This window comes from Poecile atricapillus, chromosome 24 (genome assembly GCF_030490865.1).
Source record: "Poecile atricapillus isolate bPoeAtr1 chromosome 24, bPoeAtr1.hap1, whole genome shotgun sequence".
NCBI classification, from domain to species: Eukaryota; Metazoa; Chordata; class Aves; order Passeriformes; family Paridae; genus Poecile; species Poecile atricapillus.
Window position 1 is genome coordinate 1,901,448 of NC_081272.1, and position 26,872 is coordinate 1,928,319.

At 52.3% G+C, this 26,872-nt stretch overlaps 2 protein-coding genes across 2 annotated transcripts in view; both read left to right on the forward strand.

The window, feature by feature from the left end:
- RPA2 (replication protein A2) overlaps window positions 1–26,872 on the forward strand; it is a 317,593-nt gene that overhangs the window by 240,428 nt on the left and 50,293 nt on the right. The gene's annotated exons all lie outside the window — the stretch shown is intronic.
- LOC131588145 (cbp/p300-interacting transactivator 3) lies at window positions 12,333–14,539 on the forward strand. The gene has a single exon (XM_058856758.1). It carries the CDS (start codon window positions 12,696–12,698, stop codon window positions 13,308–13,310), a length of 615 nt encoding a protein of 204 aa, XP_058712741.1. The 5' UTR covers window positions 12,333–12,695; the 3' UTR covers window positions 13,311–14,539.

The window sequence follows — 26,872 nt, forward strand, 5'->3', positions numbered from 1 at the left end:
CCTCAAGGAAGCTGCTTCAGGACGCTCCACATGGCAGCAGGCAGCTTGGTCCTCTCTTGGCCTGAACTGTAAAACTACACACAGTGAATTGCAAAGGGCAGAGACTCTGGACACTCAGCACACCCTGACAAGAGACCCTACAGACCACAGAACCTCATAGACGGGATGTGGCATCACCTTGAGACTAGAAGGGACTCTGGATGAAGACAGGCCTGCCCTCTAGTTTCAGGTAGCTCAGCTATCCTTGTATTGTCCTATTTTAAAGTTCTTACAAGATGAAGAGTTGTCCCCAGGCAGGAAAATCTTCCTTGAGTCTCACCTGAATTCCCCTTCCTGCTGCTGAAGCCTCTTAGTGATGATGTGCACCACAATCATGGCAGAAAGATCCATCCTCCACCCTCTCTGTGGATCTGAAGACTTCTCCTGCCTTCCTCTGCTGTCTGTTCTCCAGGGTAAACTTCAGCACCTCCAGCTCTCAGGGCTCTGCTGATGATTGCTCACCTCAAAACACTCTCCATATCTTTCCCAAAGAGCTGGGGCTTCAGGAATTCCCTTCCCCAGGGCTTCCCCATTCACAGCCATCCCATCAGATCTGCTCCTCTGTGCCAGGACAACACTGAGCCAAAAATCACCGCACAAGTTTGCTGGTTTCAGCACTGCAGCACAGTTTGGCCCAGGCTCACACCCCAGAGCAGGAAAGGAGCAGCACCCAAAGGCCCCAGAGCAGGGCTGAGCCTTTGGCCAGAGGCACAGCGTGAGCACTGAGAAAACCTTCAGCAGACACCCCTGCACTCATTTCAGCTCCTGGTTTCCTCAGCATCTGGCTGAGGTAGAACACAGATCCAGAATGAATTATCCACTGCTATTAGTACAAAGCCTAGAGCCCTGGAATGGCCAGGCTGCAGAAGCAGAGGTGATCAGAAGCCGAGTGTTTTCTGGTGTAGCTGTGTCTGTGGGCTCCTGCCAGGGTGCAGGAAGGTTTTCTGGTGGAGCTTGGGAGTTCAAGAAGCATTTGGACAACACTCTCAGGCACAGGGTGGGATTCTTAGGGCTGTCCTGTGCAGGGCAAGGAGCTGGACTTGATGGTCCTTGTGGGTCCCTTCCAGCTCAGGAGAATTCATAATTTTAGGAAGAGTTAAGCACAGTGAGAGAGGCAGGAAGCCCCTGGCAGCCAAGACCCTGACTCTGTATGGCACTTCCATGACCTGCTTTGCAGCCCAGATCCACTTTCCTCTTTGTGGAAGGCTTCAGGTTTCTTTCTGTGATGGCCCAAGTTTGTTGTGAACCAGAATTGAAGCGTTGAGCTGGACAAGCTGCTGGTTTCATTGCTCCTCAGAATAGCAGCTCTATTTCTTAAGCCTTATTTATAAACTGCTGCTGTTTGGGGTTTTTATGACAAAGATAGTGAGCTCAGGAAATCAGCAGTGGTTTCTGTTATCTGGAGCACAGCCACACGAAAGAGGGAAGAGAGTGTCATACTCCAGGAGCCTATTCATGGAAACTAGTATCTCACTGCTTTGCCCCTTGAGAGCCAGATATTTATAATCCTTCACACTTCCTCTTCCTGCTCCTTGCTGTCACTGGCTCCAAAACCTGCTCATACTTTTCACCCCACAAAAGGACTAGCAGGGGAAGGCCACCTCTCTTCACTTCTTTCACTTCCATGTGTAATTCATTGCTCACACATTGCACAGAACAGCACAGAACAGCTGCAGCACCTCAAGTTGTCTCCAGTGGACCTTCCCACCTACTTTGGTGATTTCTGTCCTGGCCTTGGGAGTCCCCACATCAACCCAGGTATGCCTCACACTCCTGCTCAGGCACAGCTCAGGCCCACAAAACCCCTGGCACGCCCCACACTTCTCAGAGCCCAGAGCAGGAGGGTGCAGGGAGGAGCAGTGGTGGATGGACAGCACAGGGGGCACCCAGGGCTGGCAGACCCCAGGGATGATGATGGCTGCAGCACCAAGGACATGGGCACCCACGGTGGCTCCAGCTCCCTAATGCACATTTCAGTGTAACATGGGACAGCAGCAGCACAATCCTCCCAAAGGCATTCCCAAAGGTACTTGGAAGCCCAAGGAGATCTCGAGATCTCCGAGAAGTGGTGCCCAGAAACTGCTGCACAGACTGCAACACAGAAAAGGTGTGGAGTTACTGCAGCAGACAGGGCCAAAAAATGAAGGGGTTGGAGCATCTTCTCTATGAGGAGAGGCTGAGAGAGCTGGGACCCTTCAGACCCAAGAGATGGCCATTCCCTGTGGCACAGAGCTGATGAGGACAGATGATCTCCTGGCCCAGGAGAGGAGTCCATGGAGGCAAAGGACAAGGCAGGGATGCCTCAGCAAGGTTTGTCAAGGTGGAAGACTTGAGAGCTCACAGCAGGCTGCCTCTGCCCGTGAGACCTGTGCTCCCAGTCCTGCCATCACAGCGAGTGTGGGCAGCCCCAGTGAGCAGAGCAGACCTTTGCAGTGATTCAGACCTTGATCTGCAGGTTTGGAGCAGCTTTGTTCTAACACAATGCTCCGGCCAGACCACTCCAGGGTGCAGCCACAGACTTTACCACATCCCAGGTACAATATCTTGTGGCAGCTGCTCTGGGGACAACACCTGAGTGGGTGCCCTGAGAGAGCAGCAAGTGCATTCAGACACCAGAAACCCCTCTGTGCACAGACCCCCTCACCTGCCTCATCCTCCCCTTCCCCCAGCATCACCTGATCCAGCACACACCCAAAGCTCAGGGACCCAAATGCTGCACAGTCCAAAGCACGGGCAGCACCTGCCACATTCCTGAGCAGTGACACTGGGTCACCAGCCACGAGCTCAAAAGCATTCCCCCGTGGCCATGGAGCAGAGACAATGAAACACACACTGAAATCTAGATGAACCCATGGAACATAAGCATCTCCCATGTTGTCTCCAGTGGATGGTGATCATTCCAGGAGTGCCTGCAAAGCCTGTGTGCTGTGTCACCTGCTCCCACACCTTGAGGAGGAAACAGAATTTCTCATACAACTTTGGGAAAGGAGATCTTAGCTGGGAACGCTGCAGAAACCTGTGCAGCTTGGAGCAGCTACTCATGTGGAGAGAGCAGCAGCAGCTCTCTGCTGCCTTGGGCTACTTTGCAGGGCCCACATCCATGCTGGACCCTGCCAGAGCTCTTGAGTCCAAGCCCAGTCCAAATCCTCCTACCTGACAACAACCAGCTGAAAATGCCCAGAGGAGGTCCCAGACACTGGTGAGGCTGCACTGCCCTGGACACAACGTGGCTCCTGCTGTTCCTCCTGGTTACTCCAGCCTGGTGCTCCTCTTTGCTCAGCTCTGGAGGAGCTCAGAGGCACAAAGCCCTTTGAACCTTCTCTTGGAGACTCTCTGAAGCTGGCAGTGGACTGCAGTGCCACCGAGGTGGAAGCTTGAAGCTGGTCCAGATTTCTCTCCAAGGCTGAGGGTACATGAGATAGAGTGGAGCAGATTAATGCCACATATCCATAGCAAGGAGAACTTGCTTCCCAGCCCAGTGCCCTTCCTCCCTGCTTCTCAAGAGCTCCAGCACCAGATGAGCTCCTGTGAGTGATGTTGGAAGTCCCTAAAGCATCAGATAACTACAGCAGTGAGAAGGCAGTTCAGCTGCCTGCAAAAATGCAGCCATGGTGTACAATTCTATGTGTTGTTTCCTCAGGACAACAGTAAGAACAGCCACCTCACCCCAAGATAGGGCAATGCTTTCACAGAGCTGCTGAAAAGTGCAGCACAACCAAGCCACAGCCAGGTACACAGGAAGACTTGTGGTGGCCCAAATCTCACCCAAAACCTCCAACTTTGTCCCAGGTAAGTGGCCTGTAACTCCATGGAGAGCTGTCCCCCTGCCTTACACTGGTGTCTCCCAGGGACTGTAGTTTTTTACTGTGGATTTTCCCATTTCAGACCCTCAACTTTTCCCTAAACTCATTTCATGCCCTCAATTGCAGAGCCCAACTCAGACCTTGCCAAGGCCAGAACTGGCAGCACGTGCCATCACTGGTGTCAGGAAATGAGATATTTAAAGGATGCCAATTTATGAGTGGCACCATCTCATGTCTCTGCTGGGAGCATCAGGGAGCCCTCAATGACAGGAGAACCTCAGAGTCTGGCCTCAATCACTTCTTGGCCACTACAGCCCTGTCATAAATTCATAATAATTATAAAATAAATTCAGCAGCAGAGAGAGATGGATGAGGCAAGTGGAGGAAGGTGGGGGAGGAGGGAGGGATGCTGCTCCCACCCCTCCTGCATCCCCCATACCCACAGCACCAGCTGTCCTAACCCTACCCCTACACCTACACCTAACCCTAACCCTAAACCTAAGCCTAAGCCTAACCCTACCCCTAACCACTGTCCCTGAAGCCAGAACACGGAGCAGAGTGTGGAACTACAGCACCTTTCACAAGCCCACAGTGGCAGCAGCAGGAGGGTTTCTCTCCCCACCTGACTGTCATCTACTTTCACCAGCTTGTCCCTTACACAACAGATGCCTTCAGCAGTCAGTGTTCCCAAAAAGGGCAATTGAGTTTTAATCCTGACAAAGGCAGCAGCAACACGAGCTGTTTTCCTAACATCACATATGCCAACAGCTCCCATGGATTTCAGTGCATACTGGCCACTGAACGTGCATTTTCGGTAGCACACATTTTCAGCTTACTCCCAGTAAGTGAATAATTCACTTAAGCATCCAGACGATTTTCCTCATGTAAAAAGAAGACCTGTCCACATGAGAACTGGCCTTCCTTTGGCCACAAACCCCTTTGCTTTGGCTGATCTCCATGTGCACCAGGCCAGCAGTGCTGCTTGAGCCTCTGTCACACTGCCCTGGTGACATGACAAGATCACTAAAGCTCAGGCAGCAGCAGCAGCAGGGCTGCTCAGTGAGATAGGCACAGCTATGCTTCTCTCACCACAAACACCAACAGATGTTTTCTTCTGTATTTCTAAGATCACAAGCAGATCCTGCTCCCTGACAGCTCTTGCCACGATAAAAAGGAGAATGGATGACGCAAGAAAAAAATTGGTTTTTTATTTCTTCAAAATAAAACAAATATTTTCATGTGACTGGTTTGCTATTAAGCAAAAAAGTCACCTATCAGTGAAATCCCCGGTTTAGCTGGCAGGTTTTTCTGCTCAAGCTTGGCCTAAGAAGAAATGTCCAGCTTCAGAAACATGTTGCAGATGAAGGAAACAGCAGTGTCCTGCCACAGGTACCTTCTCCCCAGAACTGTCTGCAGCCTCCCGAGGATGTTCAAGCTGTGTCAAGGGCCCCTGCATCTGCCTGTTGCCAGCTCTTTCTCCTCTCTATATAACCAGGGTGTCTCACCCAGCAGTGACTCTGTCCTGTGCTACCCCAACCCAGTGGTGACCCAGGGACCATCATCAGCCCTCAGCCTGAGCCAGGGGCCAGCAGAGCTCACCTCTGCTGCAGGAGGGGGCAAGCTGGAGAGCAAAACCCAGGGATTTTTGTCCCAAAGCCCAGTGAAGGGTCCAGACAAGAAGCAATATGAGGAGCAGCTGAGGTCACTTGACTTGTTCAGCTGGACCAGAGGAGGCTGAAGGCAGAGCACACTGAGAGCTACTCACGAGGGGCAGTGGAGGGGCAGCTCTGATCTTTGCTCTGGGACAGGGACAGCACCCAGGGAACGGCTGGAGCTGGGCCAGGCCAGGCTCAGGCTGGATTTAGGGAAAGGTTCTTCCCCCAGAGGTGCTGGCACTGCCCAGGCTCCCCAGGGAATGGGCACAGCCCCGAGGCTGCCAGAGCTCCAGGAGCCTTTGGACAGCGCTCCAGGGATGCCCAGGCTGGGGCTGCTGGGGGGTCTGGGCAGGGCTGGGGTTGAACTCAATGATCCTTGGGGGTCCCTTCCAGCTCAGGAAGGTTCTGCAGTTCTATGAAGCCCCTGCTGCAGGCTCAGCCCAGAGCCACCACCCACAAAACACAGCACACATGACAGTCTGAAGGCTCTGGTGTTTGCCCTGGCTTTGGAGGAGCTGGTGGGGGGCAGGTCCCCAGGCAGCACCAGAGCTGTTCCAGGGGCTCCTCAGCTGTTCCTCAGCCCAAGAGGAGCAGCCACAGGACTGGCCCAGCAGAGGCAAAGCCCAGTCACTGCAGAGCTGAGATCCAGCCACCCAAACAGGCTCCCCACGCAGGACGCTCTCCACGCTCTGACGCCGATGATGCCAATCAGGTGACAACAACACAATTTGTTTTCAGGAATACTGAGCTAGTGAATAACAAAAATAGGAACCTGACAAACAGGTCCCAGCGACCTGGATCCCAGGCTGCTCTCCCAGGACAAAACTTTCAGTTGCCCTGAGTCACCCGCCCTGATCCTCCCCTGGCCACGCGAACCACAGCTGCCAGCACCCAGCCCATTCACAAGCTTGCATCTTCCCAGGGCTCTGCTGTAGTCCCTGCTCAACACCTCAACTCATTAATGGAGTGGAAAAGTACTTGGGGATCCTAATGCAATCAGAGGGGGACAGATGTGACGTTGGATGTTATAGCCATGAGGGTCTGGAAATACCAGCAAGAGTTTTGTTGCTACATCAACCCTGGAAAAACAACCACCGACATCTCAAGAGGAGGTTGCATAACACGAAGGAAAGAGAAGGCAGATAAACAGCAACAGATATTCCTAATGATAATGAAAGAAACACCATTCTCTAGCCTCCCCCAAGACTCACCACCACTGCCCCAACCTCCAAACACAAGGCAGTTGTATGAGGCAACAGCAGGCTAGAGAAACCGCCACAGCTAATCTGCCTCAGCAGCACTGCAGGTGCCTGGAGATAACAAATAACCCAAAGCCTCTCTGGCTGCCTGCCCCAGAGAACAATGGGTCTCACAGGAGCAGCACTTGAGTGAGAAAGCCCCACTGCTGTCCACCTCCACAGACCCCACCACCACAGCAGGTCCTGGAGGAATGGGCAGAGGGACAGGGCTGGGCAGGGGGACCCAAGAAGAGGCAATCTTGACCTGTGGTGAGACAGGACACAGAAGGCTTCTTGCCAGAGAAACCACAGCCCTGCTCTGTCCAGCTGGGCCTCAGATGCAGCCTGGGGGAAATCGTGGTGACCAGGACATCCAGCAAGGCCATGCAGTGACGACCACAAGCCTGGGCAGTGGTGTGAGCCAGGCCTTGGGCCAAGCAGCTTCTTACCCTGAAGCAGATCTATGGGTCACTCACAGGAGAAGGGATGACTCCTTGGCTTGTCTTTAGAAGGGAAAGAGAACGCTGGACAGGACAGCCGTGCAGGAGCAGAGCCCCACAACTTGGCATCACAATCCCTGGGACACCAGAGCCAGCCAGTTCATGGTCTGTGGAGCACAGACTCCATACAGAAACCTGGAAAAGTCCCAGGAGGAAAGGAAGAATAGAAGTGGGAAACACCAAGAGAGCACAAGCAAGGCCTGTGCAGGCTGGTGGCTCAGCTGTGGCCAGCAGCAGGACAGGGTCAGTGCCTCAGTTTCCCTGGGTACAGCAAGGCACAGAACTGTGCTGGGGAGGGATGACAGCACGGGGAAGAGGTGAGTGGTGACACGTGCACCTCTCTGCTGAGGCAGGAGCTGGTGACACTCTGTAGCGTGTCAGAGGCTGTGCTGGCAGACTGGTCTGGCAGGCTGCCTGCTCCTGCCACGCTCCAAGCAGCACCTGGAGCACCTTTGGGCCAGGCTCAGGCTGCACATCCGTGGCTGAGTGGCGCTTGGGCTGCCAGCCCTCTCCAAAGCAGCACAGATTTTCTGTTGTCAGACCCTACAGGGAGGTCCCTGAGGGCTTGAGTGGAATCTCCTAGGCAGGGTGGGGACAGGCAGCTGGGTGGGCTGGGCTCAGGTACACACCACCTGTACTGGGTTTGGCTCTGCCACAGGACAAGAACCCCTCTGGGCCTTTGAGGCTGAAGTGCAGCCCATCCCAGCCATGGTACAGGCCTAAACCCAAAGCAGCTGCCCTGTAAAAAGTCAGGATGCAGAGCAGGGGCTCAGCAAGTGCCAGCCCCACTCTGCAGGGCATCAGTGAGGAGAGCCCAGAGCCCAGTGCCCCTCCTGCTTCCTGCCAGCATCCCAGCCCCACAGGGACATCCAGGGAAGCACACGGTGGTGCTGAGCTTGCTCTGGTCATTCTCCATGAGACCAGGAACCAGAAGCAGTGATCTGAGCAGGAAGCAGGCCCAGAGGAAAGCAAACAAGAGAAAGCAATTGAGGAAGCTCGTGTCTCATTCATGTGCGTCTCAGCCAAAGTCCAAAGCAGGAGGCTCTTGCAAAGGACACTGGAAAAATTCCAGTGATATTATCTGCCCCCACAGAGCAAGATTAGCCCAGAGGAAAAAAACAAAAATGTTGTTTACAAGCTGGGCAAGCCAGCTCGGTGGTTGGAGCACACGGGGAGCTGGGATCAGCTGTGTCTGCCGCTCCCGAGGGAGCACCAGCCCCTCCTGCCTGGCTCTGGCCCCAGCCACCTTTGCACCCATCAGTGGCCCTGGCAGGTGAGATGCTGCTGAGGAGCAAGTGGGCCCACATCAGTGCACACAGGAGGCTGTGCACCCAGCAGGAATGTGCAGGGAGACTGCACACAGAGCTGAGAGGAAGCACAGCCTTCCCATCCTTGGCATCCCAGCAGGGTTAATGGCTCCCCAGAGCTGGCTCTTGGCTGCAGACTTGTCCCTGCACCCATGGGGCTGCCAGGGCTCAACCCACCCTTCGCCCCCCTCATGGGCTGTTTGCACCCCTGGGCTCTGCCTAGCACCTCCTGCTTTTTATGAAGTGTTTCCATCTAAATGCAGATGAGAATCACAGTCTAAGGTAGCACCTGGATTCTGCTCTCCTGGAGGACCCTTTTACCAGGCAGAAATCAGGGAGAGGAGATTTGGGGTTGCTGTTGGGTGAATGCTTGTGTGGCTGTGCAGTTACTTGAGAGGAGCCACCTCTGAGCTCCTTGCTTTTCCTCCTTAATACCTGGGGTTTTTAAAAACCTTCATGAAAAGTCTTTCCTGCTGCACACCCACTGCTTTCAGAGAAATGAAAAAACCCACACTCATCCCATCTCTCTCATCTAAGAGGCATTTGCTCAAGGAAGCTCTGTGCTGGCACGAGCCTGTTCCTGCCCTACATGTACCGAGGGATGGTACAACACCGTGACTGAGCTGGGCAAAGTCCTTCCCTGTAAATCACCTGTGGGGTGACAACTCCACCGACCCATCAGCAGGCAGGCAGCGTCTGGGACACCCTCCCAGGAGATGTTGCTCTGCTCACAGCCCCCAGGCAGCTCAGATCCACCACACCTCCTTGCTGGGCCGTGCTGGCACCCGTGGAACCACAGATTCCCCACATCCTGCCCAGTGAATGGTGGTTGTCACCTTAATTGTCCATGCCAGACCCATCTGGGAATAAGGTTTGGTAACAGGGCGTCTCAAAGAATTTGCTGTTGGCCAGTTCTCTTTGTCAGAGACACTTCTAAGCGTAACTCGGTGTAAAGAAGATTAATATTTAATTTAACTTCTAAATCTTGGCATGTTGGCATACTTATTTAAAGCCAAACTGAAGAAATTCCATCAGAATCTGCTCCTGGTTCAGTATTTATAGCACCATAGTCTCTGCTGGACTTCTCAGCTTCAGAGTTGAGGTTTGCAAACTGTGACAGTCCTTAAACAAACAAAAAATGACAGTGCATTGCACCCCCTTGTCATCTCCTGGTTGTCAATAAACAAATCTGCTGGGAAAGCATTCGATGTGTGGCAGAGACTCCCTAGGATCCTTCCAGACCTGGTCTAGAGACCTTCAGCAGCCAATAGTGAATATTTGATTAAAGCGTGTCCCAAGACAGTCAAACATTAGGCAGAAAAACCTTCAAGCCCTTGGCAGTGCAGGGAAAGGCAGCAGGTTTGTCCCCAGGCAGGACTTGAAGGAATCAGATTGTGACAACCCTGCCAGCAGAAAAGGCAAAGCAGGAGTGGGCAGTGTGGGCTCTGGGATCCTCCAGAAGTTCAACAGATATGTTCAGCTTCCCTCTGCCTGGCTCCTGGTGCATCTTTCTCCCCAGGAGCCTGAAGCACCAGCAGGGAGCTGATGAACCTTGCTGGATAGGAGAGCACAGGAAACGTGGCAAACATGGAAGCTGTGGATCTCTGGACACCTCTGCCCACAGCAATGCCCCCCATTCTCCCATCCCCTGTGCCCTTCCCTTCCTGCAGGCACTGGTTCTTCTCAAACACCCCAGATCATGCTGGGGAAGCATTTGGGGGCAATGGCACAGAGCTGGCACACAGCTCTATTTCTGCTCAAACTATTTTCAGTCTGGATGAGTGGCTGATTGGTCTTACCCTTGCAGGAGAAGGATAGAGTGAGGATAGAGATAGAGAAGGGACCTTCCCATTTGTGTTCAGTGAGGGTGTTCTCATCTGCTGATTTGTCTCCAAAATAAAGGGCAATTTACCACCTTTGGGGTCTTCAGTAATGCAAATGCTGTGGAGAGCCCTTTCCCACCTGTTACTCCTGTCCAAGAATTCCTGCCTCTGCCCAGGTCTTGCAGGACACACCACACCTCTCCTCCAATTGAGAGATGTTTTCATGGCTGGATGCCTCTGAAAAGACACTCCCCTAGCATTTATTCCTCACCTGGGTGTGCATCTGCATGTGAACTTGTAGGCAGGCGGGTATATCTGTGTGAGCGTGTGTTTATTAGTACTAAAAATGCATTTGTCAAAATCTCTAGAGTTAAAAAACAATCATTACATAATTATATTGAACAATTAACCAACTGATTCATCAGCTAGAGGCTCACCAACAACACCTGAAACCTATCCCAGCCACCTAACAAGGCAGAAGGTGGCACAAACAAAAGCAACTCCCAGAATGTCCTGGAGATTTATGGAGCTGTGCTCTGTCTAGGTAAGAGAAGACACTTTCCATTCCTGGCTGCATCTTGGAACTGAAGGCTCCCAGGTGTCACCTGCTCTGAGCTGCTGGTTTGGAGTGTTTTGATGCAGAAATATTCCTTATAAGCAACCCTTTGGGTCAGTAGCATGGCTCAGAACCCCTCTAAGGTGCCCATGCTGCCTTAGACCTTCCCTTTGCTCACCAGGGTCTGCAAGCACCATGAAAATGCAGAACATTTAAAACTCCACAGAAAAAAACAACTGCTCCAAGCCAGCAGAAAAGTTCTGTCTGTCACTACCAGTGCCATGGTCTGTAATACTGTGGTTAAGAGCTGTCTGGGAGAGGACAAAGACAAAGAATAAAGTTGGGGAAGCAAGTTGAAATATGTCATTCCCTGCCTTCCAAGCAGGTAACTATGCAACACTAATATCTTTTATAAAGAAGTCTTTATGTTCCGTCAAAACACAAAGCAGACAAGGAAGATAATGCTGTTCTTTCATACACTACTGGAATGCACCACGTCCTGAAGAGAGCACCAGAGCTGCTGGAGTCTCGAGGCCCATGGTAAAATAATCTGGCTAGCAAAGCTCAGTGGGTGGGCATGTGGGCATTGGGAGTCTCAGAGGTGAAAAAGACTCTGCTGCACACAGTTATACCAGCAAACCCTGTGGGTACAGTATCCTTACTACCATCTGTGTCTGGAAGGTTGGTGCCAGCAGGTGTAAGATCCAGCTGACTTTCACCTCAGTGCAGAATTAGGCTTCTACCAAAAAAAAAAAAAAAAAAATCAAAAAAACCCCATATATATAGTATTTATATATTATATATATATATAAAAAATTTACATCTCTATCAGGATACTGACTATTCTAACAAATTTTTTTCTACCCTTTGCTTCTCTTTGGCCCAGATGGTTTTGTTTTTTTTTTTCCTGCTGCAGAAAGAGGGAGGTATTTGCTACCTCCTACCTAGCTACAGCTAGGAAGATGCTGCCGACCGAGTAACCAGCCTGATGCCACCAACTATTCCCGGCCTCTAACCTCGGCCCTGGGAGCACCTGGCACAGGTGCATCCTTCAGCATAAACAGGGAGCGGGACCTGAGGCCCGGCCATCCATTGTGCCAGCGGCTACAAGGACTTGGGCAGTGGCACTGTGAGCAGGAAGAGAGGCGACTCCAGGGAGGTGACAGCAGTGCCAGAGGGATGCAGCGGCGGGACTGTCGAGCCGAGCGGGGCCGAGAGCCAGCCCTCCCTGCCTCTTTCCCTGCCTCTTTCCCTGCCTCTTTCCCTGCCTCTTTCCCTGCCTCTTTCCCTGCCTCTTTCCCTGCCTCTTTCCCTGCCTCTTTCCCCGCTCTCCAATGGGCTCCGGGGCCGCCCCCGCCCGCCCCGCCCGCAGCGCTATAAGTGCGGGAGCGCGGCTACGGCTCCCGGCCAGCCCAGCCCAGCCCAGCCCAGCCGAGCGCTACCGGGGAGGGGAGCCGCTGTCCGCCGGAGCCCCGGAGCCCCGGAGCGGTGCGAACCGTGCGGGCACAGCACCGTGCGGGCACAGCACCGTGCGGGCACAGCACCGTGCGGGCACAGCACCGTGCGGGCACAGCACCGTGCGGGCACAGCACCGTGCGGACACAGCCCGGCTCCCTGCCGAGGCTCCCCGCAGCTCCCGCGGAGGGAGCGCAGCGCTGCCTTTCCCCCCCGGGCGGAGGTGGGGGCTCGCCGGGATCTGCTGTCCGAGCCGGCTCGCCGTGCCGTCCCCGGGAGCCGGGGCCGAGGCGCTGTCACCCGGCGGGGACCTGGAGCCATGGGCGAGCATATGATGATGCCGATGAGCCACGGCGGCGCCGGGCTGCAGAGCTACCGCATGGGGGTGAGCGGGCTGCAGGGACCCCCGCAGCACGGGCAGCATGTGCTCAGGACGCTGCCCGCCGCCGCTCAGATGATGCCCTACGGAGGGGCTGCCATGGACGGAGCCATGAGGCCGAGAGCCAGCCTCAGCGGACAGATGGGCCACCACCAGATGCAGAACGCGATGATGTTCAATGGCCCGGGGCAGCAGCAGCAGTACATGGGGCCGGTGGGCACCCAGCAGCTCATGGCCAGCATGCACCTACAAAAACTCAACACCCAGTACCAGGGGCACCCGCTGGGCATGAGCAACGGGCCCATGGGAGCCGGTGGCCAGCAGTACAGAGTGGGGCCGGGCCAGCACCCGGGCATGCAGCACATGCCCTCACCGGCGCTGACGTTGAATGTTATGGACACTGATCTTATAGATGAGGAGGTCTTGACATCTCTTGTCCTGGAACTGGGGTTGGACCGGATTCAGGAGCTGCCAGAGTTATTCTTGGGACAGAACGAGTTCGACTTCATTTCAGACTTTGTTAGCAAACAGCAGCCCAGTGCCATCAGTTGCTGAGGGGCTTTGAGCTCCTCCTTGTGTCTTGATGGTTTTGAGTTTGTTTCTAACTTTTCCCCACCTGCCATCCTCCCTTCCCCTGCCTTGCCCTGTCCTGGATTCCTGCCTTCCCCAAAGGGACAATCATCGGACACTGGCTTGCAATGGATTGCTTTTCTCTTCTGTGTGTTTTTTTCTGTGTGGGAGTTTCTGGAGAGGGGGTTGGTGCTCCCCAGACAGAGAGCAGATCAAGAGCTGCTGCTGTAGAACTGCCTCTAAATGACATTAACAGGATTTCTGGCTTAAGTAGAAATAATGGACTTACGACTTTCCTCAACTAGGCTTGGAGCACAAGAAGCAATAGGCAGCTGGCAGCCCTGCTGTAGCTGGATTTGCTCGTGGATTCTGTGGTGCCAGTGGAGTTGAAGGATCCTGAGAGAGAATTGTCTCCCTGGTGCATGGTTTGAACCAGTTTTCCCTTGCAACCATGGGTGGGGTTAGTTATTTGTTGGGATGTTTTACTGTGACAGTAAATAGGTCTTCAGTCATGTCTGTTCAGCTCGGGAAGGGACACTTCCCCATAGCAGGCTTTTTTTTTCTAGCTCTCAAAAATAAAGTATGCCTTGGGGAAGGGTGTGCGTTTGTGCCTAAATGTTCATCTCCGTGGAACTTCAGATCTCGGACCTGTACTGCTAATCAGCTGTAAAATTTACTAAGTGTTTGAGGTTGATTCAGGCATGAGGCTTAAAGCTGCAGTCTGGCTCCACTTTTTTCCCCCTCTGAAACCAAATAAAGACCGTGTAACTGTATATTTCAGTTCTAATCTTATTTATTTTTCTGCGATTATTTATTTGCAAGGGCTCCTTTTGTAATTTGGCTTTGGGACTGCTGGGAAAGATGCCTGGAGAGTACTGCAGCTTTAAGATGCTGGCTTTGGGAAAAGCAAGCCTGGTTTAGTTTTCAAGCTGCTCTGCAGAATAGTCCCTTCAACTCGAGATCGTTATGCTGAACGCGCAGGACTCTAAATCCAACACCTTTCTGAATGTGATAAAGATGACTCGATTTCCAATTACCTTGCTGAGAGAAGGTGAGATGTAAAAGCCGGCGGGGTTTGGTTTCCTCGGCTGGCTCCTGTTTCCAGGCTCCGGTGACTCCTGGTTGCTGCTGCCCCCTGGTGCTGCCGGCCCCGGCAGCTGCCACTCGGCGAGTCGGGATGTACAGATGGATTTGCGAATAAAAGCTGAAATATCTCCCGTGTGCATTTGTTCAGTGCCCGTCTCCACACTGCTGTGGAGCACTGGGAGAAGTGTTGCCTTTGCTCCTGCTCTGTGGGCCAGGTTACTCGAGTGCCCCGCCTGATACTCGAGTTGGAAGGATTGGGTTTCTAGTTTAGTGCTTGGAACAAAGTCCTTCAAGTGTGGCTGGGAGCTGTGCTCCTTCTCTGTACTGAGCAGAAATTACAGATGTGGATGGTGCTGCAGAATGGCTGCTTTTGCTGGCTGAGCCAGGTGATAGAATCATAAAATGGTTTGGGTTGGAAAGGACTTAAAGATCATCTGGAGTTGCTGGGACAAGTGGGTGGTGACTCCTTCCAGGCTGAGTGTACATCTGACAGCTGGGCTACAGCTCTGTGCTGCAGTTTTCTATACCACAAAGGCTCCAAAAATCAAGACTTCTGTTGCTCTCCTACTCTTACAGGGCTTTGATTATTTTTCTTTTTAGAGGGTTTCCGGCCTGTTCCTTTGCAGAGTTGAGAGATACACCTGAATGTTCCTTTCCTGCCCTGTAGTGATGGGGCTGTGGATGCTAGGATTGGAATGGCTGAACCAATTTGAACTGGATGTCGATGTCCCCTGGTCTTGTTCCTTGCACAACTCAAGACCAGTTGTTAAAGTCCTGTCCTTTTGGTGGTTATGCCTGTACAGTCTGGAGACCTGGTCAAAAAATAACTGGTGGGGCTTTTGTTGAAGGTGGGAGAGTTTAACCTGTCAGCTCTGGGGCTGTGGGCTGTTGGAGACCTGGAAGAAGTTTGTTGCCTGCAGGTTGTAGGTAAGCAGTGAAGAGTTGGCAACCTCAGAATAAAAGTAATTCAACCACAAAATAAGCATTTTCTAAGCTGTCAGTTCTTGTTGGGGGGGTGTGTGTAGGCTCTGTGGTGCACACCACTGTAACCTACAGTGTCCCAGTACAAGTGGGGAGCTGTGCCCAGCCCACAGCTGAGGACTACCAGCAATTTCTGCTTTCCCAGGGACAGTTTTCTGTGTGAGAAGTGCTTGGCACTTGATGGCCAGAGGAACATGTCTGTACATCCTCCCCGAGGGCTGTGCAGTGCACTGGGAAAGGTGCTGGTGATTTAAGTCAGAGTACAGGAACTGAAAATTCCAGAGCTGTGGAGTGACTGGGGGTTCACACTCAGGATTTTCCTGGGAGTCTGTCCCAGCAGGCTCAGTTGAGATTATTTCAATGCTTCTTGAGTATGTCACCCCTTCATTTCCCCAAAAGACCCTGCTGAATGTGGTCAGTCTGTGATTTTCCAGAAAATCCATTTAAAAAGCATTTATTTCTGCTAGAGGCTTATTGCTTCTGCCTGGGCTGGACTGGACAAGTGCTGTGATCACCTCCTTGTAATGCTTTCTTAGTTCAGGTGCAGTTTGTCCCCTGCACCTTCGTGCTGCAGGCTCTGGATGCCTTGTATCAGGCACAGGGACCTGCACAGCAGCACAAGCTGCAGCTTGGACAGCTCAGGTGTCCCTCCCCACTCAGCTGTGTGGTGTCCTGGCAGGGTGACACTGTGAACAGAGGTGCCAGGTGGCACAATGGGACAAGCCAGCTACCTGGGTCTGCAGGCAAGTTCCTCAAAGGTCACCAAAAATATAACAAAAATATAAAATCCTGCTTTTCCCATCTAGCTGATGCTGAGCTTTCCATCCCACAGCAGGCAGGAGGACAGCAGGGTGATCCCAAAGCTCTGGTAGGGACTGACAGGCTGTGCAGAGCACTGCACACTGCTGCTGAATGACAGTGCCTGTCAGTTTGGGAGCTTTGAGAGCATATAAGTGAGCTCCTCACATGGAGAGCTCATGTTTACAGACAAGCACCTCTCCTCTGAGTACCAAGAGATCATTTTCTGTACTGTGGAAGCAGGAAGGTTCTCAAACCTCACCATGTCCCCTCACCTGGATCCTCTGTAATGCTCCAAATAGGTTTTGTAGCCATTTGTGTGATGTCCAGGGCTTGAGGCAGCCTCTGGGCATATGTGAGTGTGAAAGCACAGAAAGACAAGACCTTTCTCCACATCCCTGTCTCTGACCATGTGCTCTTGGGGTGATGAAGTCTGTTGATAGCTCAGGGTGATGTAGAGTTGCAAAGGTGAACTGGTGAAGGATCTCACAGTGAGTGCCCAGACAATAAAATGAGCAATGCCTGGTAAATACAAAATGATGGCTAGAGGGTTAATCCTCTTTGACTTCACACTCTAAACTAGCTACGGCCACTCAGCAAAGATCTTAGTGTTACAATAAATGTTTCTATGAAAAATCTCAGCTTGCTGTTCAGGAGGAGCCAGACAAGCAAAAGGAAGGCTAGAAAATCATTAGAAGATTAATTAAAAGTAAAATCGAACAGTGAATGCCCTACAGAACCAACAGACAATTCAGCTGCATCCTGTGCACTGCCCATGATGGTGAATTGCCAACAATTCTGGTCTGTTTAGAGAAAAATGATAATGTAAAACCAGAGGAATGATAGAGAAAGAAAAAACAACTGAGGCAGAGTAATGTCTCTCAGAAGAAGCCGCAGAATAGCTTGGGACTTCTCAGTCAGGAAGAAGCTGGGCAACAAAAGTTTATAATGTAAGTGAGAATAGAAGATGATGGGGAATTATTTTTCCCAAGTGTGATGGGAGGGAGATATCTGCTGATCTCTGCAAATTTAGCAGAGGCCAGGGTCAAACCCGAGTGAGCAGAGGTATTCCTGCAGGCAATGTGTAGCTCATTGAAGCTCTTTCTGACAGGATGGGAGGTACATGGGCATTCAGGGATACCTGAACATTTCTCTATGACCCAAACCACCGATCTGTAGCTCAAAAGATCTCCTGAATCAAAAGTTCCTGACTCAAATAGGGTTTTTTTGTTTGTTTTGGGGGGTTTTCTGGTGGGGTTTTTTGTTTGGTTGGGTTTTTTTTTGTTTTTAATTCATAGATACATTTTAATTCAGTGATGTCTTGTGCCAGTGAAATCCACAGGGGAGAAATTAAGATCTTTGTAAGAAGCTTAAGCTCTCTAAGCTCCTCTCCATTTTAAACCTGCTGCCCCCTCACTTTGTTCAGTGTCCCCAAATTCCCAATCATTTCTTGTTCATCTTCTCCATATTAGTAATGATTTTGGAGCTCCTGAGATGTTCCCTCCCTGTCCAAGAATCAGTGTGTGTTGTAGATTGTGATCACCTTTTTCTGTCCTGTTTCTAGCTTTATGGGATGGGGGAGGGAACAGAGCTGGTTTAAGCTCTAGATAGATGTGTCATGGATTTCTCCAATGCTATAATTAGGTCTGGTTGTTCTATATTTCAAACATCCATCACAGAACCACAGAAATATTTAGACTGGAAGGGACCTTTTGAGGTCACTCAGTTCAATCCCCTGCTCCAAGCAGGACTGCATTCAAAGGCAGGGCAGGCTGCCCAGGGCTTTGTGCAGGCAGATTTTGAAAACTTGAAGGGATGGGATTTGTTTGGAGCCTTGTTTTAGTGCTGTCCTGCTCTTATTTCTTTCCTAATTTCTCCCTTTCTCTTGGCTCCTGGCTGGCACAGGCACTTACCTGCTCCATCTGGAGACCTGTGCAGAGATTCCAAATCTCTCTCCCAAGGGTTAATATGGTACTGTAGCCATGTTTGCATGTATTGGCAGGCTTCTCTCTCACTCCTTGCCTAAATACAAGTGCCAGCATTTCCCAAATACCCAGTTCCTAAAAACTGTGCCCCAGTTCTACCCCTTGTTATCCTCACAAGCTCAGACAACTCCCAGGGTCATCCTCAGTGAAGACATTCTGCCTCCCACACTGCAGCTGCCAATGTGCACAGATTAACCCTGCCATGAGCCATTCCTCCCTGTCTGCTGCTCGTGGGGTAGTACCACACATCTCCTCCTTGAGCCTCCCCTCCACCCTGGCTTTGGGAGGCAGCGCTCTTCCCGTGAGATCCTGGATGCCTTCCATGGGATGTACTCGAGGAACAAGCAGTCATACCCGTGACATTCAGGGTGACACACTCCTGAGCTCAAGGCTGGGTTTTGGTTTAGTTTTAGGGCTCTTTTTCTTCATTCTTTTAAACCCTGTAGTGCTGGGCTTGCGTTTGCCTCAGAAGTTTGGAGTGAGGAGTCCCAGTGCTCCTCTTCTTCACGCTGCCATCTTGGGACCTCATATTTTCTGCACTGCTGTCTCAAGCCTGTAGAGAAAAGCCTGAGTTTCCTTGAGCAGGGATAAGCTTTGCTCTGTTTCTCTGCAGCACACTTCTGGGGCTGGATTGTTCCTACTCCAGACTAAATAAGAATACAGTTTGTTCTTGTGACATCTTGACTTTGCCTATGAATCCTCTGGACTACCAGAGGGCTGAGGAAGAAAAGGGATTTTACAATTTATCTCACCCTAAAACTCCAAAACACAGTTACTAAGAAATATTCAAATAGCTTTCATAGCTTGGCTACAACAGAACTGTCTCAGATGTGGTTTTCTCCTCTAGAAAACTAGAGATATGCTCCTGGTCAAATACTGACAACTTGTAAAAATAAAACTATGGCTATGCCTGATGTCATCCTGTGCAGTTCCCAAAACAAGTCACAGCACGTGCCTGGAACACAAGCTGGCTGCTGAGGATACCCATCACACAAACACTGCAGCAGGGTCTGGGGAATGCTCCACACAGCAGCTCCAGCCCTGTCTTACAGGTGAGTCCCTCCCGATGTCCCAGCACTTCTCCTGGGGTATATGGCAGGAGACAGAGGCAGGTGTCAGCTGCCAAGGAAAGCGTGACCCCACCAGCTCCAGCTCCATCACACTCTGTATTTGGACAGCACTGAGCCTTTAATTATTGCCTGTTAGCATGAGCTCCCTGACAATCACATTGCCTCACTGCATTGCCAAGGAAAAGGAGCAGTTTGGATTCAAGAAGCCAATGGCAAAAAGAAGACAAAGAGTCTCACAGCTGCCACAATGAGGCAGAATGCCTTCAGGTGAGGGGACCAGGCAGGGCATCCCAGGTATCAGATCCTTTGTGCACAACAAAAACCAGAGTTAATTCTGGCTGTGTGAATGCCAGAAACTTCTGTGTTGTTCCCTCTTCTAGATCCTCAAGTCACAAGCATGTGCTGATGAGGATATCTCTGAGATCCTACATGTGATGAGCATTGGTATGCCAGTGGAATAAGATGTCTGTGATTGCAGCAAAGCATGCTAGAGGTTTTCTTGGCTCCTTCTGTAAGAGCCAGATCTTTACAATGGAAGGCTTGGGGCTTTCCAGAAAATAGCTTCTTTCAAATTAAAAAAAAACAAACAACTGCCTGGTGCAGTGGACTGTGAGGGCTGGTGTGACTTACACAGCCATGGCACTGGGTAGGAATGAGAAAGCCAGAGGCAGGCAAAGGTCATAGATTGAACATACCCAGGAACATCCTCCTTCAGCTGCCCATACTCACATCCAGCAGCAGCCTGAGGCTGACAATGGCTTTTTTCTCCTTTTCCTGCCATCAATGGAGGTGCCATGTGTGAGGAAAGTCTCCATGCTCAGATGCACCTCATACACTCTGCTTACATAAACTGCATTCAAAAGGCAGCCTGCTCCTTTCCTTTCCTTTCCTTTCCTTTCCTTTCCTTTCCTTTCCTTTCCTTTCCTTTCCTTTCCTTTCCTTTCCTTTCCTTTCCTTTCCTTTCCTTTCCTTTCCTTTCCTTTCCTTTCCTTTCCTTTCCTTTCCTTTCCTTTCCTTTCCTTTCCTTTCCTTTCCTTTCCTTTCCTTTCCTTTCCTTTCCTTTCCTTTCCTTCTTTCCTTTCCTCCTGGGTTTACCCTGCAATGCAGGGCATTGCATAGCAGGGCAAAGAATCAGGCAACAGGTTTGTCTGGGGAAAACAGTGTGAGAAATAGGTAACAAATCACCTCTTTGTTATTAACAATGCACCAGATGGAATCTGGAGTCACAACAGGGCAGATTTGGCCCTTTGTAAAACAGGGTCTCCCCAGGTAGGAACCAATAAGCAGTGAAGTGCAGTGTCCATGTGTGTGACACAGGGAAGAGCTCACACACAGCTCTGCCACATCAAAGTGCCCCATGATGCCCTAGACTGGGGATAAAGTGGGATGCTGCCCCTTCTCCACCATCTGCACAGAGAAGCAGCGCTGGAGGGGCAGGGGAAGCTCCACCATTCATTTACGTGTCCCCATCCAGCATCCAGAGGAGCCAGCTCAGGTCTCAGCATATGGATACACAGAGAAGGCTCTGGCTCATGTTTGCTGACTTGCTGTTCCATCTCCCAGGAGTCTGGATCATGGGGAAGGACATCAGGAAGAGCAATGCAAGGGGCTCTGTATCTCTCCCCTGCCAGGCAGGCAGGCTGGGAGCCCTTGAAGATCTTACTGTGGAGTATTCCCAGGGAGTATTCCCACTTTGTTGAACCCAATTCCCTGGTACAGCAGGGATTCCCAGAAGCCTCCACATGTCTCTGCATGAATAGGGATTAGGGAAAGCAGCTCTTTGCCAAATCCAAATGATATTCCAGAGACAAAGGCTAAGCCCATAGTAAAAGCTATGCAAGTGTCTGCTTTCGCAAGCATCTGATCCCAGCCCAATTCCCAGATCAGCCCTGAAGAAGAGGGAAAAGAGGGATCTGCACCTCAAGTCTTTGATAACATGCTGTTGTTTAGAAAGCCAGTGGTTCCACTGTGGTCCATCTCAGCAGTATTTGCATGCTGAGGGGCTCTTCTCTGGGGCATGTCGTTGTTCAGCACGTTACAACACTCCCGATTTTCAGATGCTGGTTACAGTCTGCCGTTAGGTTGCTTCATAATTGCTACACCAAGGTATGGACCAAGTCCTGCTTTTCCTGTTCCAACTGTAAACACAAAATTCAGTTGATTGCAAGGCACTGTAGTGAGTTGAGGAAAGTTTTGACAAGTCAGCCAAGTCCCTTGTCAGTTGTATGTGTGCAGCTCAGAGGCAGTGGGAGCTCTCCATGTACAGGGGCTGTGCTGCATCCTGCAGCCTCCGGATGGATTATTATTTCCTTTCCAGATTTGCCAAAAATATCCCTGAGTTCACATTTCCAGGGAATTCTGCAAGTTCAGCCTGCTACAAACATTCATGACCTGCTCATGACCACTGAAATACTAGGGGGGTGAAGAGACCTCAATGCAACAGTTTTCTGATCTCCCACACTGCTGGCTCTGATCCATGGTCCATCCTTGCTGCTTCAGCTGCAAAAAGAAAACAGATTTCCCCATGGAAATCTGGCTCTCCCTGCATGGCTGAAGAGCTGTGTGTCTGCCCCATCCTCTCCCCATCCCTCTGCACACCTTTGCCTTTCTTTAACAGCACAAAACAAACTCCAGAAGGGTTTTATTTAATAATTTAATTGGACAGAGGATTTTATTTAATTCTTTAATTCCCATCCAAACCCCTATGCTGGGGGTTTTGCCAGGCACCCTGACCTTCTGTTCCAGAGCCACAACCAAAAGCCATCACATTCCTACAGGTGGGAGAACACAGGCACTGTGAGCAGTGCCAAGAGCAAACCTGGTCTGTCAAGAGGCCACAGCTAGGTAAGGGAAGGAACAGTAATTTTAATAACTAAACCTATCTGTAGCTTCCTCAGAGATTCTGACAGTGTTCCAAAGAGGATCCCAGTGTCCCTGAAGGAAGAGGAGCTCAGCACTGCCCACAGAGCCACTGGCCTGCTGGGGTAAAAACAGGGAGGGATGGAGGTGCCCAGCATCCCAACACAAACCAGATAAAACCCAAAGAAAGGCATCTCATGGAGATGAGATTTGAAGGTGCCTATTTCTCCCCTTCCACAGGTGTTGGGAGCAGTGGGTTAACAGAAGAACACTGGTGAGGAGGATTGTAAATGCTCAGTTGACCTTGCAACTGGGAATAACCCTTGATAAAGCAGTGTAAGCAGCAGACCAGTGTTCCCCCAGCATGAGCCACATTTGTGTACCTCTCGCTGGGTGTTGCTTTGGGGATCCCTGGGACAGCTCAGTAATGGGAATAAATTTACCCTTTGTGCTTGAGCCATGTGTTTGTGGCTGTCCTGACTGCCTATCTGTGCTGACTCACACAACAGAGAAGTAAATGAGCCAAGGCTCCAAGGCTGTGTTTTAGACCTCTTGGAGCAGCCAAATCCCACCTCTAATGTGTGGATGTAGTGAACACTGCACTGCTCAGCATCTTGGGAAGATAGAGCTCCAAGTGCTCCTGATTTCTGCCCGTGCAGATCTGTTCCTTTTGACCAGCCCAGCCTTGTCACACATTAAAGGCACGACTGCCACAAATGGCCAATTTCTCCTGCAAAGCCTTTGTAAGAATTCAGGGCTGTGAACAACACCAACTGCACAGCCAAGGGATTTAGGGCTGAATTAGGTACTCACTGGAGTTCGACATTTCCAAAGAGTTACTACAAGCTGTTGGTACTGGAGCGTGCCTCCAGCAGATGGGTAGCAAGACCTGCTCTATTCACTCCTGTCTGAAAGATCTCTGGGTGAGCTCAAAGCAGCAAAAGAAAAGCTGCAAGAGACTCTGGCCCCGTGCAAGGGAAGGCTGTTTATAAATAGCCAGTTTCAGGAAAAGGCCCTTTCCGTTCTGGTGTCAGTAAACTGTAAAGAATAAACAGTTTTCAGAGCTGAAAAAAGCCCTCCTTATCTTCCCATGCAAAACCTGCCCCCATGTGCTCAGCAAGCTCCAGCATTTAGGGCATAGCTGGGGTCCCCTCAGCCACTGGGGAGGCAGGCAGGAGACCTTGAGTCACATCCTCCACAGAAATGTTTGTGGCAGTTTTGACGTGGCCACCAGGCAGAAGGCAGGCTCGTTAACACAGGATGTGCAATCAAGGCCCTCATTTCTGGACTGCTGACCTGGGTTATGCTCAAGAGGGGTTGAGCACACTGGAGTAGTGCCCAGGGTGTGAGGGCACAGCCTCTCATTAAAGAACATTACCACACTTCCACAAATCACCTGAGCTAGATTATGGGCTAAAAAATATGGTATCCCAGAGGAAAAACAGGTGAATACTCTGCCAGTGTGAGACTGGCAACAGATCTACAGGCAGTGGGAGGGAGCCTGAAGCTTCTGCTTTGAGCACTGGGCAGCTCAGCCCAGCAGAGAGAGCCCCATGGGAACTTCCTTATGGACTCGTCCAACTCAAAATAGCTCTCAGACCTCTCTAATGAAGACAGTTTCTAGAATATTGGCAATTTCTGGAAAGCACACCCTGACTTTTCCTTTTGTCTTCATCCCTGGGAACCCAGGACTATTCTGATGCCCAGTGCAAAGGGGTTGGAAGGGACAGGAGAGGATTGGCATTGGTAGGGGTGGAGGGGAAGAAAAGCCCTGTATATAGCTGGGTCCATTGCCACAGCAGCTTCTTGAAGTCAGCTCTTTGGAGTAGCCGATGTAAAGCAGAAAAGAGTATGCCCAGGGTGTGATCAGCCTGTCCTCCCCATCCCAGCGTGGCTGTCCCCAGATGAGGAGGGACGCTCAGGTGCTGCGGAGTGATTGTTTGGGGGCCGTGGGTGGTACGGACACCGCTAATCAGCCGTGGTGCTGGCAGAGCCAGCGTGGGGAGGAAGGGTCCCCGGCACCCGGAGCCACCCGGAGCCACCCGGGGCCACCCGGAGCCACCCGGGGCCACCCGGAGCCACCCGGGAACTCCCGCGGGGCGCTGCTGCCCTCTCCCGGCACGGGGAGAGAACCACCGGCCAGTCCGGCCCCAGAGCTGCGGGAGCGGGGAGCGGGGAGCGGGGAGCGGGGAATGGGGAGCGGGATGCGGGGAGCGGGATGGGGGAGCGGGATGCAGGGAGCGGGATGCAGGGAGCGGGATGGGGGAGCGGGATGAAGGGGGCGGGATGCGGAGATCGGGATGCAGGGAGCGGGATGGGGGAGCGGGATGAAGGGAGCGGGATGCAGGGAGCGGGATGCAGGGAGCGGGATGAAGGGAGCGGGATGCGGGGAGCGGGATGCAGGGAGCGGGATGCAGGGAGCGGGATGAAGGGAGCGGGATGCGGGGAGCGGGATGGGGGAGCGGGATGAAGGGAGCGGGATGGGGGAGCGGGATGGGGGAGCGGGATGAAGGGAGCGGGATGCAGGGAGCGGGATGAAGGGAGCGGGATGCAGGGAGCTGGATGCGGGGAGGGGGATGAAGGGAGCGGGATGCAGGGAGCGGGATGCAGGGAGCGGGATGGGGGAGCGGGATGCGGGGAGGGGAATGCGGGGAGCGGGATGCAAGGAGTGGGATGCGGGGAGGGGAATGCGGGGAATGGAATGCAGGGAGCAGGATGCGAGATGCAGAGAGTGGGGTGCAGGGAGCGGGATGCGGGGAGGGGGATGAAGGGAGCGGGATGAAGGGATCGGGATGCAGGGAGCGGGATGAAGGGAGCGGGATGAAGGGATCGGGATGCAGGGAGCGGGATGCAGGGAGCGGGATGCAGGGATCGGGATGCAGGGAGCGGGATGCAGGGAGCGGGATGCAGGGAGCGGGATGCAGGGATCGGGATGCAGGGAGTGGGGTGCGGGGATCGGGATGCGGGGAGCGGGATGCAGGGAGCGGGATGCAGGGAGTGGGATGCAGGGAGCGGGATGGGGGAGCGGGATGCAGGGAGCGGGATGCGGGGATCGGGATGAAGGGAGCGGGATGCGGGGATCGGGATGCAGGGAGCGGGATGGGGGAGCGGGATGCGGGGAGGGGGATGGGGGAGCGGGATGCGGGGAGCGGGATGCAGGGAGCGGGATGCAGGGAGCGGGATGCAGGGAGCAGGATGCGGGGATCGGGATGCGGGGAGGGGGATGAAGGGAGCGGGATGCGGGGAGCGGGATGCGGGGAGGGGGATGAAGGGATCGGGATGCCGGGAGCGGGGAATGGGGAGCGGGATGCGGGGAGCGGGATGAAGGGAGCGGGATGCGGGGAGCGGGATGCAGGGATCGGGATGCGGGGAGCGGGATGCGGGGAGCGGGATGCAGGGAGTGGGATGCAGGGAGCGGGATGGGGGAGCGGGATGCAGGGAGTGGGATGCAGGGAGCGGGATGAGGGGAGCGGGATGAGGGGAGCGGGATGCAGGGAGCGGGATGAAGGGAGCGGGAGCAGGGTGCCATGTTCTAGGTACATTGTGCCGGGTGAGGAATTCAGCATTCCTGGGTGATGAGTACTGAGGGTCCTGGGGTTCACAACACTGGGGTCCCTTCTCAGAAGCAGGTGCTGGCCTCATCCTTCACACAGCCATGCTGTTTGCTCCAGAGACATGGAGAAGTGTGGGCTGTGTGTTATGGTGCTGATACCTTCACACTGTGCCCCCTCAGAACACAGTGAGGAGCCAGAGCCCTGGGAATCCTCCTTGCTGAACACACCATAAGCACAGCAGCACCATGGGGATTCCCTCAACAGGTACTGCTGTCACTTGAACTCCTGCAAAACTCCTTTCCTGACCCATGAGCTCCCTATGTCCCATTTTCCCACTTCCATTTCTCTTGCAGGTTGGGATGAGTGACTCCCAGAGTCACATTGGGTGGACAGACAGGAAAGTTTCTAGTGCCTCACCACCCTCACAGAGAGAATTCCTTCCCAATATCCCATCTAACCCTGCCCTCTTACAGTGAGAAGCCATTCACCTTTGTCCTGTCCCTCCATCCCCTCTCCAAAGTCCCTCCCCAGCTTTCCTGGAGCCCCTTCAGGCACTGGAAGGCCACAATAAGGTCACCCTGGAGCCTTCTCTTACTGTATTACACAAGTTTCATCCATGGCCCTGCTCCATATTTAGCATCATTTTGACCTGTTTTGGAAATCTTCTGAAATTAGAAATTTTTTGTTGTACCAAGTATTTCTCAAAGAAACATTTACACTCTTACTTTATGCACACATATGCTGACTTCTTGAGCTCTTACAGGGCATGACCCCAGTTTTTTTATTCGAAGATTGGATGTACTTTCCTTAAAATACCACAAACTCTACAGCAGCGAGCAGAAAGGGATCTTCTCTTAAATTTCTTTGATCTTGATTTGCAAGGCCACACTTGCGAGTACTGTGCTCAGTTCTGGGCCCCTCACTTCAAAAAGGACATTTAGGTGTCCAGAGAAGGGCAGCAAGGCTTGTGAAAGGCTCTAGAAAAACACATCTCATGAAGAACTGGGTTTGTTTAGTCTCGAGGAGGCTCAGGGGGGATCACAGCGCTCTCTACAACTCCCCAAGAAGAGGTGGGTGCTGGTCTCTTCTGTGCCCGCAGTGAGAGGGCAGGAGGAATCGGCCTTTAGCTGAGACAGTGGAGATTCAGATGAGATATTAGAAAAAATAGTCTGTCAAGGGTGTGAAAAACAGAGTTCACATATTTTTATAGAGTT